Source organism: Sminthopsis crassicaudata, chromosome 3, assembly GCF_048593235.1.
Source record: "Sminthopsis crassicaudata isolate SCR6 chromosome 3, ASM4859323v1, whole genome shotgun sequence".
NCBI lineage: Eukaryota > Metazoa > Chordata > Mammalia > Dasyuromorphia > Dasyuridae > Sminthopsis > Sminthopsis crassicaudata.
This window is the reverse complement of record NC_133619.1, coordinates 8,031,560-8,044,015: the sequence shown is the minus strand read 5'-3', so window position 1 is coordinate 8,044,015 and position 12,456 is coordinate 8,031,560. Positions and strand designations below refer to the sequence as shown.

At 39.5% G+C, this 12,456-nt stretch overlaps 1 protein-coding gene across 1 annotated transcript; it reads right to left on the bottom strand.

Annotated features, from left to right (window-relative positions):
• Window positions 1-9,719: 9,719 nt before the first annotated feature.
• SST (somatostatin) lies at window positions 9,720-12,032 on the bottom strand. The gene is made up of 2 exons (XM_074297910.1): window positions 11,756-12,032; window positions 9,720-10,562 (listed from the first exon to the last, which is right to left on the bottom strand). The coding sequence occupies exons 1-2, from the start codon at window positions 11,891-11,893 to the stop codon at window positions 10,350-10,352; spliced, it is 351 nt and encodes a 116-aa protein (XP_074154011.1). The 5' UTR covers window positions 11,894-12,032; the 3' UTR covers window positions 9,720-10,349.
• Between the last annotated feature and the right edge of the window lie 424 nt (window positions 12,033-12,456).

Sequence of the window (12,456 nt, the reverse complement as noted above, 5' to 3'; positions counted from 1 at the left end):
GTATTTGATTGGATGATCTTTGGTTGTTTGAAAATTTTATTTGCATAAAAAATATCTCTCCTCCATGATTCTAGATCCAAGGTTCTTAGGATTTTGACTTTTAGGGATCGTCTAACGTGGGGATTCTTCACCTTGTTTAGATCATGAATCCCTTTGGGAATCCTCTCAGAATAATATATGCAAATGTATAAAGTGCATAAAATAAAATCCTTGGGAATTCAAAAGAAATCAATTATTTTAAACTCCATTTTTCAACTCATAAAAAAATCATACAAGTTCACAGACTCCAGGTTAAGAAACCTTTTTTAGAGCATGCTTTTCACATATATGTGAGAAAATTAAGACCCAAAAAGTAAGTGACTTGAACAAAGTTAAATAACCAGAAAGTGGGCAGAGATGGAATTCAACATCAGGAACATGAAAGTTGAGTTGATTTATTCATATTGAGAACTGTAAATTTATTTAGTGCGTTAATGGGACATAGAAGCTCATCCTATGGGGAAAAAAGTGCAGATGCTGATTTTAAAAATCCAACAAAACAAAACATGGAACTGAGAGCAGCAGACTATGGAATGCATGTCTAGTATACACATGAACAAGGTCATATTCAGAACTGAATGCTGCTTTCCCCATTTGAGAAAGATAACACACTGACTTTGACATAATCATCCCATCCCTGTCCCCTAGTTCACATCCTTTGCATGATACTTACTACTGGATTCCATATGTGCCCTTCTATAGTTTTTAGGGCAGTAGCTTTGAATATTCCACAATCTGTTGATCCAGAGACTTTTGGGGACACTTTGCTTTATCTTCAAGTCTACCTATCAAGATCCTGATTTGTGTATTCACTTCTTACACCGATTATTGCAATTTTCCAGAGGGCCTTGGATGGACTAGGCTATTTCTGAAAGCCTTGGGATATTCAGAGTCTACCTTCTCTTGGAGTCTTTTCCTTGATGTAGTGAAGAAGCTTTCACACAGCTGTGCTCATGCATATATTAGAACATTCTAACTTCTAGAGAAAAAAAAACAATACACTGCAGAATTTACCGTGGTTTAAACATCCAGCTTAATTTATTCATGAGTGGGGCAGTAAGATATAGGTTGATCTTGCCCAAGTGTGTTGGGATAGAGAACAGGCTGTAGAGCACAGACTCAGGGAATAGGTGCAGAATTATAGAAATAAAAGGAAATATGTACAGAGAATCCTTAAAAGCTGGAGTTTGTCTAGAACAATACACATCCTACATTTTTGGAAGCACAAAAGAAAGAATGGAAGGGGTAGAAAGATTATATTTCAATGAAAAGCCTTCGAGGCCAATAGAAAAGATCGTGTTTCCATAAACTTTGAGCAGGAGGCTCTCGGTACATTTGTCAAAATAACAGAGTTAATGAGACCGATTTTTGCGCAGTGGTGTGGTTGCAAATTAGATCTAATGGTGCACAGTTCCTGGAACACTGAGAAAACCTATTTAAGAAGGAGTATTACTTTGTCTCATCGATGCTCCTTATTTTTCCAAACTTCATCTTAAAATGTACTTTGCTTTTTCTATGTCCAGACTCCATAATTCTTCTGCTGCCCTTAATTGTCCTATGATTGAAGATTAATTTTTCCATCAGCAGCATCATTTCATTGCTGCAGAGTGTTACCTTTATGTCATTTCATTAGTGTTCCTCAAATTCACTCTTTGACGCATTTAAATCTCATTCACTGGAAGAGGTTTTGTATCCAATGCAGAAGTTATGTAGTAATGACACTAACAACAACACTAACATCCCCCACAATTAACAAATGCATTTATTATTATCCTCTTTAGACTTCATTCTTGGTTGAAGAGCAGATCTGCTGGGTTGATTAAACCTATCAATGCCCAGTGACAAATAGACAACATCTTTGAATTTACCTGTGTCAGCTTTCAGTAGAGAGTCAACACTTTTAGGCAAACACTTAAAGCCTGGTTTGACTAACTCAAAAATTCTCCTCTACAGTAACAATATTATCAGCTGTATGATTTATGTATTTTCTAACTGTTCTTCACTCTTGCTGATGCTAACCCAATTCTTTGTCTTTAGAGAGAGAAACTTCAAGGCTTTCCTAAAGTAGAATTCAGACTTCTGGAGGGTCTTCCATAATTTGAAGGATTTCCCAGATTGGGAAGGAGTAGTGATGGAGATGAATAGTAACTACTTTAGAATATATAATGGAAGAGAAGTAAGTTTGTAAAAGAATAATTTGGAAGAGCTTGTTATGGAAATAGTCAAAATGCCCCCTTTAAAGCATAGATTTGAACCTGACTTACTACCCCAAAATTTCCAACTACTCTCATTGTCTCTACAATAAAATGACAACTTCTCACCTTGACCTTCCCAAACTATAGTTTCTATAGTTTACTGCTTATTTCACATGACTCATAGGATCAGAAGATCGTGGATCTTGAAATAGAAGGGATATTAGAGATATTGATATTATTGATATTGATACTGATATTATTGATATTAGAGATATTAGGATATTGAATTCAATTGTCTCATTTTACAGATTGGAGGAGAGTTTAGGTGATATTCCCAGAGTCATACAATCAGATGGAACTTGAACCTATTTCCATTCTGACCACCATGCCAGTTATGAATTCAAAATTCAAACCAAACTTGGTTCTTTCCCTGTACCTCAGGCAGTCTGCACTTGATATCTAGAAAGCTCTCTCCCTCCTTATCTCCAGCATCCAAAATATTTGTATTAAGACACAGCATGGCATGGTTCTAGCAAAATCCTTCTGGTCAAACAAAATGCTGCAGTAAAAACAATCATTTTAATGTAGTATTGGTTGCTCTCCTTCCTAAGTGCCCCTTTTAACATTAAAGCCAGTTTGATGTTAGAACATTTTATTTCCTCTCTATAAAAGATAGAATTATGCAGCAATTAACCCTGAGTGCATTATCTCTTAATTGTGTGAACTCTACTTTAAATGTCTTGAGTTTCTTTAAAATTATGTTTGCTATAATAACATCATTTAGTGTTCAAAGGGTACTTTATTCATCTTAATGGGCCTTGGTTTGCTGTGGAAACACTAAGGATGAACAAGCTTCCTGGCCTGCACTACTTTCTTATGACCCCATAGGGAGGGATAGTGAGTCATGCTCTATACATCCAGCCTATATGATGGGTTGCCATTTTTTAAAACAAATATGAAAGTTCATTTACATTTGTGATGACAGCTCACAATCCCAAATGTACCCAAGCAAGCAGAGTTATTACAGGAACAAGTAATGTGTCAGAATAACTGGGCCATTCATATGTAAACATTTTATAGTTATGAATTATTTTCTACATCTATTTGTGAGAGCCTTGGGAATTTTTATTTTTTTCAGAACCAGCAGTATCCCATGATTTACAACCATTTTGCTCCATTGAGAGAGAGATTTAGTATTTGAAAGATTAGTTCTAGTTTGGGGAAGCAACTTGTAATCATTGGAAGCACTGAGTGATTTCCCATGGCAGAGGTACAGGCTTTGGCATATTACCAGTGATGACTTACGTGCAAGGTATGACATTAGTGGTAAAATCAAGAGGACACGATCAGAAAAGGATGTGGGCAGATCATGGAACAGGAGCAAGATTTAACAGACCAAGGGCAGTATCAGAATCTGTAGATATATTATTAATGGCTGGAGACATCCAATGAGGTGGGCAGCAGCTCTTTGTGAAATTCAAAGGAAGAGAGTGAAAAAGATTGTAGAGGAGAACTAGAAGGGATCAAATGTGGTAGATCTTCACCCATATAGAGAATATTCAATCATTGAAATCACAAATCTATAAATGGTGAAGGGGAGAGAAAGAAAGGGAGAGACTAACAGAGACAGAGAGACACAGAGAGACAGATAAAGATGGAGACAAAAAAAGACACAGAGATGGAGCAGCTAGGTAGCACCATGGATGGAGCATCAGCCTGAAGTCAAGAGGACCTGAGTTCAAATTTGATCTCAGACACTTAATACTTCCTAATTGTGTGAGCCTGGGCAAGTCAGTTTAGCTCTAATTGCCTCGGGGGGAAAAAAGAGACAGAGAGAGAGAGAGAGAGAGAGAGAGAAAGAGAGAGAGAGAGAGAGAGAGAGAGAGAGAGAGAGAGAGAAAGAGAGAGAGAGAGAGAGAGAGAGAGAGAGAGAGAGAGAGAGAGAGAGAGAGAGAGAGAGAGAGAGAGAGGAAGAGAGAGAAGAGAAGAGGGGGGCCTGGGAGAGAGAAAGAGCTATTAAGGGATTTTTCAAGGCTAATTTTGATTATATGAGATTATGACTTTGTATATTGACTTTAGAATATAATCCTGGATTAAGATGAATGAATGAAAAAAAATTATTTATTTAAAAAAAAACTCACTGTATGCCAAGTATAGAACTAAGTGTTTGTGATGCAATTAAAAAGCCAAAACAATCCCTCCCCTCAAAGAGCTCACATTCATTGGAGGAGACAATACATAAAAAAGAATTTAAGCTTAAAGTAGGATGAAAAAAGCCCGTGGTCTCTTGGGTGTGGCTCTACTGTTCAAGAAAAGACTAGAAAGAGAAAAGATTGCCCTGTTAGAGGCAAAACAAGCTGGACACAATGGAGCTGAAGTACTGTCAGTGCAGACATGAAGTGGACCCCGCCTTGAATTCTGTCCATTCTTTCCTGCCCCAAACACCCTGCTCACCCCCTTCAGAACATGCAATTATGCATGCACACACAAATACCCACACGTGGATCTGTGGCAAACGGTAAGTCACTGATTGATAAAATAAAAACCTAGAGAATTCAGGAGGCAAGAGATTATAAAAAGGAATCACCGATAACTTTCTCCTTTTACGCCTAACCTCATCCCCCAGTATTAGTCTTTCCTTGAATTTACTAATTCAATATAAAGAAGCCTGATTGTGTTTTTTCTCTTTGGTTATAAAATCTGGCCTTGCGATTTCTGCCTTCTGCTGTCTGACTACAATATTGTGCCAGTCTTTTGACTTCAGCCAAATGGGGATAGTTCCATGGATCATCCTCTCTTCTTCACTCCTCATGATTGTCCTGCTTAGTGCTCTTGACTTGATGCAGTCAGATATTTTCTTTGTACCACTCTTTCATCCTTAGAAATATCCTTTGTAGGTTTAGCTGGAATGTTCCTATTTTCTTTTTTTCTTTTTATTTATTTTTTGCTGAGGCAATTGGGGTTAAGTGACTTGCCCAGGGTCACATAGCTAGGAAGTGTTGGTGTCTGAGGCCAGCTTTGAACTCAGGTCCTCCTGACTTCAGGGCTGGTGCTCTACCCACTGCATCATCTAGCTGCCCCCTTATTTTCTTTTGTTAAATGTAGTCATTTTTTTGGTAATAGACTTTGCATATGCACAACTGTACTGAAGAGTACCTGAGGATTAGCTAATTCAACTCTTTGCTGTACAAAGAAGGAAACTAAAACTGTCCCCACAATGCTATCTAATAGAGAATCCTAGAATGATGTTACTTTGACCTTCTGACTATGAAGGGTGACAACCAACATAAATCATAGGTCAATGACATTCCTCTACTCAAGAATCAGCAGTAGCTTGCTATTGTTTCTAAAGGAAAAGATGAGCTTCTCTATTTGTAATTTTAAATCTTCAAGATTTGGGGCCAATTTATCCTTTGATGGTGATTTCTCATTATTCTCCTGCATGCATTCTATGGTCTAGCTGATCTGGCTTTCTAGCTGTCTCTGATATATAATATCATCTGGTCTCCCATTGGTCTTTTCATGCCAATTGAAATTTCTAGCTTTCTTCAGCTTGAAGGTCACTTATTTCATGAGGCTTTACCTAATCTCACCATCCCACAATGCATTCATGATATGGACCATCACACTGAAAATGCTCTCTTTATTTTGGAGATTTCTTGCATTTACTTATTGGAACCTGAATAGTCCAGAGAGGACAATGAAGAGGAACGTGCAACATCTCCCAAGTAAGGAACACCAAAGAAGAAGTGGAGTGATCAATTTTATTAGGAAAATGGAGGAACAAAAAAGAAGATGGGCTGTTCCCATGGGGAGGGCCAGAGATGCCAGGTAACAATCCCTGTTCTTCACTCATGTCCTTGAAATGTTAGGAGAAAAACAAGGAAAGCTCCTGGGACTGGGAATGGATCCTCTGTGATAATCTGATGGGAGCATGTGACAGAGAACAGACAAAACGGACAGACAGGGATGATTTGAGGTTTGCTTCCTTGGAGGAAACAAGGCATGATAATACAGCTGCAGTTGAATATGTAAGTAGAAACAATTCCCAGCTGCTGCTCTGTCCATGGTAGAATTCATTGACATCAAGGGTTGTTCTGATTATGTGTTTGCACTGCAATGTAGTAGACAGAGAGTGGGACTGGATCTAGATCCAATTCTGCCTCTGACATGAGTTATCTGTGTGGGCTGAACAAGTCACTAAACTTCCTAGTGTTCTGGGCACCTCTCTATGACTGTAACTTGCTGAGAAAGTCCTGGCCTGCATTAGTAGAAGGGAGGTACTCACCAGGGAGTTCCATGTTTCACAAAGCTCCAGATCACAATTCCAGACCCTATCCTTACCTTATTGCATTGATTGGTACTCAGTAAACACTCAATAAATGTTCATTTAATTGAATTAGAGTCAATGTTGTCCTTTGGAAGTAAAATAGCTCTCTACTTATAGGTACAGCAATTCCAGGGGGAAAAAAATCAGCATTTTTACTATCATTTTTAAGCATTCTTTTCTTTCTTTTTTTAGGACTAAAGGTACTACATAAATATTACACAGGCTCACCTATATTTCATTTCAATATCCACAAAAATATATATACATACATATGTTTGCAAATATTGTTGTGCAGAATACCCTATAAGGTTCCTAGAACTTGTTTGAGCCAAGGCAGATGAATTCAGATCAGTCTAGCATTCAGCACGGTGCCTTGCATATAATGGTTGCTTAATAAATATTTGTTTTCCTAATAATTAAATAAAGCATGGATCTAGATATCATTCGCTCTATATAAAACAGTCAAAAGCTGAAAGCAAGTTTTGCCCAACAATTGGAGAAAGGCTGCATAAATTATGACAGAGGAGTGTAATGGAATTTTACTGTGCTGTAATGAATGGGGAATATGAAGAATTTGGAAGAAATGTGGGAAGCTTTGGGTGAAATGATGCAGAACAAAAGTCTTCAGCTTGCTAGGGTCTATACAAAAGTACAGAGAAGCTTCTAATCCATCCTCTCTTCTCACAGATGAAAACACCAAGGCCTACAGAACTTCAATGATTTGTCTAGGGTCACACAGGTGTAGACCAGAGTGAGAACTGAACTTTTACCTTCTGGTTCCCAAGCTAGTGGTTTTTCTACTGGATCACTCTGCCTATAAATGAGAGCACCGTTAAAGTATGATCAAACTTAAGTCAAAATGGATGGGAAACATGAATATTGACTTGTTGTAGGTAGCCTTTTATTTAAATAAATGGCCAAATACAAAACATGAACTGGCATTTGCCAATTCATTATAATCATTGCTTTATGTTGTTTTCAGAGAATAACCTTGTGGTTCATTTGGGTTGCATTTGGTTTTGTCTGCTGTTGCAAAACCAAAAATTATCTCCTTCAAAAGCAAAGAAAAACAGATATTGGCCCCCAGAACCATAACTTTTAGATTTTCAAGGCACCTTTAGATGTTCTGGGCCACACCAGGATTGCATGCAACCAATGATTTAGTGAGTCTAATTTCCTGTCCATTAGGAATCTAGCCATCTAATCCAACATTTGTTAGGTTCTTCCTATATTCCTGACACTGGAATTTAGGTGCTGGGAAGACAAAGGCAAAGTCTCCTCCAGAACTCAGAGGGCACTTATTGAAGCTCCTCAGTTTACAGATGAGGAAACTGAGGCCCATCTGGATTAACTAATTTGTCTAAAGTCACACAAATATAGTAGGTATTAGAGACTCAGGGTTTGACTATGGGGTCTGACAGCACAGGATCTCTGAAGTTTCTAACTAGATCATATTGTCTCCAAATAATTTGAGGAGGGGGCAACCATTAACAGGAAGGGAGATCAGGGAAATCTTAGAGGAAGTTTCACTTTATCCGAGTTTTAGAAGAAGTTGGGGATTCCCAAAGGGAATCAAAAGGGAAGATAGGATGAATTTCTTAAAGATGGATGGCACTGAGAGAAAGGTAAATCATTAACCAAGTGAGCTGTCTGTATAAATTAATTATCTGGATCAAGTTTACTGACTAGAACTTTCATTCAAGCTCCCCTAATAGTGGGCAGAACTGGTTTTAATTGTTCTTTGAAATATGTCTGATATTAAGCACTTTAGAGATAAATATTGCAATAGCAGTCATTTCATTTAATATCTTTATTTTTCCCTTTTCTTTTTTTTTAACATAAAAACTGAAGCCCTGCCCAAATGTAGAGGGATTTGTGTTGGTCTGGCTTTTAAATTTATTGATCTTTCACAATGTAGAAAACTTGGGAAAGATCCAGATGGACTTGAAATTCTGAAAAAGAAAGATCTTACTAATAGAATTAGGAGCAGATAAGCAGAAAGATACATGGCTGAAATTCAGCACCTAAAGAGCATCCTTAGGAAAGTTATGAATATAATTGATGACATTCAATGTTCCATTTCTTTGTACTGCAAGTACAATTTGTCACTTAACAAGGACCTGTATCACTGCTTGTACAATAACATTTGTTTATCTATACTGTGAATTAAGAAACAGCCTGGACTAAAAAATTCTGTTGAAAAATAAACACTCCCTACCTCACTCCATCCCACTCCCACCTCGCCCCATCTCTGCTCAGCTTGGGGAAATGTTCTCCGGGATTTAGCCGTAACTAGGAGCTTATATTATTTATCCAAGTTGAACCAGAGGATTTAATTCAGTCACACCCCAAAGGAAAGCATATATTATTTCTCCTTAAAAGTTCTTAAATAAAAGACACACAAATGACTTGGAGATATTTTCATTTCATTGGATTTGATATTCTAAGCTGGAATCCTCTGTGTCTCTTTATGTGTCCAGGAGTGGAGATCTGCTGAGCCCCACAGATTCATTCCATATCCTATTGTTTTATTTATTAATCAAGAATCTCCCATTAGGCCAGTGCATGTTGCTAGAAGTAATTATTACCATGGTAGTGAAGTCCTATTTTTATGGTCAGAATTTTGATTCCAAGTTCAATGCAAGCCAACTATCAGGGTGGGATAGTCAGTCTCTCCCTGAATCACCATATATTTGGAAACTACCCATTATTAGCCTATACTAGTCTTATGAGTAACCATATTTAAAATTCTCTAATTTTTATCTTTGGAATACACCATTTAGATTTTTAAAAAGGGATTCTCTTTTCAGATACAGAACAAAAGGAGATGCTTCTCAATCAACTGCACTGTGAATTTCAAAATTGAGAGAATTCAGGGGAAATTATTCAAGATCTAAACTAGGAATGGAAGCTCTGATGTCTTTCAAATAGGTGATGAGGTAAAATAAAATCTACAACCCTCATTCATCATTCCTAAAAAGTTGGAGCCCTGCGGTAACTGCAATACAAAAAGCATTGTTTAAGGAGTACATTTTCAACTCAAGGTTTAAATTGTCAGTGCATATCCTTTCCTCCTGAAACAGTGAAGGAAGATTCTGTAAAATCAGTAAACCATTAGGCGCAATTTATCTAAATGTTAAGAGACTAGAGACACATTTGAAAGTGCAGAATTTTATTTGAACTACACAAGTGCTGTTCCCAGACCTCCAAAGCAGATCCATCTTATATTTTGAACATTGGATATTTCACATAACAGCTTGGCAGACAGGTATGTATTCAAGCATGCCTACTTAGAAATACAAACACCAAGCTCAACAAGGAAACACAATTTGAAATGGGGTATCTTATTTAAGGGGGATATTTGTTGCAACTCCCCATCTGAAATCCTCCAAATATGCAAGTTTAAAGGCATAGCTTTCTTTCCTTAAAAAATAAATTCAATTGTAAATGATCAAAATATGAGGGTTACAATTTGAAACATAAGCTTTATTGTGACAAAGAATTAAAATAGTACATCTGTGAGAAGTGGAATGTATATTGTAAAGAACTAGTCTGGAATCACAAACCAAGCTAACCGTGTACAATAAAATGGAAAGATTAATAAGACAATCTGAAATCAAATTTGATTGTTTCTAAATTTCACCATGACTGTTTATTTTATATTTACAATCATTTGCTCTCATTGTGATGATCTTGCTGAGGATTCAGGGAACTGGGGAATAAGGGGGGGGGGGGGGTTGGAGGAGGGGATTCAGAGGTCTGAAATGGGTAAGAATACTCTAAAACTAACAGGATGTAAAAGTCTTCCAGAAGAAATTCTTGCAACCAGCTTTGCGTTCTCTGGGTGCCATGGCTGGGTTCGAATTAGCAGATCTCTGAAGCTCCATCCGCATCTCCTCCGGTTCGGGATCGTTGGACAAATCCTCTGGCTCCAGAGCCTCGTTTTCTGTCTGGCTGGGTTCTGACAGCAGTTCTGCCAAAAAGTATTTGGCCAGTTCCTAAGTGGAGAGAGAATACGAAATAGGTTGGGAAGAAGGAGAGAGGATAAGAAAAGAGAAAATTGAATAGGATACCAAAAAACCTAGAAATTTGGTTATTCAGAGCAAAACTTGTTGGGAGAAAGTCAACTCCACCCTGTTATTCTTATCAAATTCCCAAGAATGGAGACTTAAAACTAGAATCTAGTCAAGAATAAAAATCAACACTAGATTCCCACATTTGCTATGGAGTTCTAGCTCCTTTAAAGAAAGACAATAAATGACCATTTTATCGAGTTCTATACGTTGCAGTTGTTGAATCATATCCTATTAAAGTGACCATTGTTTTGAGATTTTCATCCCTTTCCTGTATTCGGGTTTATTAAATTCTATTTATCTTCTGATATGTTAGGGTGCCTGAAGACTGGAAGAAGACATAGATAATATAATTTGGCAAAACAATAACAACAATAGCCCCCAATTAGATAAAAGTAAACAACTTATTAAAATTATATTTGACTTAATGCTTAACTGAGAACACTGAAGCACAGATTACCGAGTACCTTTATGAGAGACTCATTCCATCCCCCAGGTAGGGGGATGAGGAGCAGTGGCGACTATGTTAGGGCGGTTTTCCTCTTCACTCAGCTTTTTCTATTTTCCCCAGGGTTGTTTGTGGCACCAGGAGGGCTCAGTCAGCACCCACCCCTTTTCCAACAGTATTTCAGCACCGAGGACAGTTCTATCTTCCCTTGGTCTCCTCTAAGTGCAAGTGGCTAAGGGGACAGTCCTGACTTTGGGATCCCATGTTTCCCTCCTCATCCTTGTTTTTCAAAGTACTGGCCAGTTAGTCCCCCAGATTGCGACTTAGCTTCTGGAGGGGACTGGAGCCTGGAACCCCTCAGGGAGACCAAGAGGCAGAGTTGGGAATTCCTGACGGGAAGTTCTTGGCTTCAGGTGCAGACTCTTGTTTACTTCCCTGACTCCCTCCTTTCTTTAGCTCCCCGGACCAATGTTTTCTGGAGCCCACCGCACAGGAAATTCCCCCTCTCCCCTTTTCCTCCTCCTTATCATCGCCCAGCTACACTTACCCGGTGCCACTTGACAGGGCGCTTCCTCGAAACTACCTGGACGGGAAGCGGCTGCGGGCTTGCAGGAGGAGCCTGGGGGGGTTGAATGGGGAGGGGGAAGACAAGAAGTGGACTTGGCCATACCTGTTTCCCTGCTGCGGCGGCCAGAGACTTCTGCAGAAACTGGCGGAGCCTCGGGTCCGAGGGAGCAGCGCTGACGCCGCTCACCGCCAAGGTGATGGAGAGCAGGGCCAGCGCGCACTGGAGGCGGCAGGACAGCATCTTCCCTGCGCTGAGAGGGCGAGGACGGCGCAGTTCTCCAAAGTCCGGAACCTTCGAGGCGGGACTGGGCAGGTTCGAGGGGGGACTGGGCAGGTCCGGGGCTCTCCACCTCTCTTCTCCCGCAGCCGCTTGTGGGATCTCCTGGCGCATTCCCCCCTTTTAAACTCTCTTCCTGACGTCAGGATAGGAGGCGCCCCGGATCTCACTGGCGCTTTTACGCACCATTAGCTTCGCGGAATCAATCACAGGGGTGATGGAAGATGACACCATCCAAAGGAGCTTAGTTAAAATCGAACAAGCTCATGCACAGGCGGCCACACACACGGGGGAGGGGGGCGCGCGCGCGCTCACACACACACACACACACACACACACACACACACACACACACACACAAGCACTCAGGAAGACCCAGACACCTAATCAGGCTCTTCTGATTTGTGTGGACGGGAGCTCGACGGACGCAAAGGAAGTGTTAGTACAGGGCTGGAGAGCCATCGGGGGTCCCTTCTGTGTAAATTCCAGACCAGGAGGGTGGGACGTCTTTAGGAAAGAGAACTGTG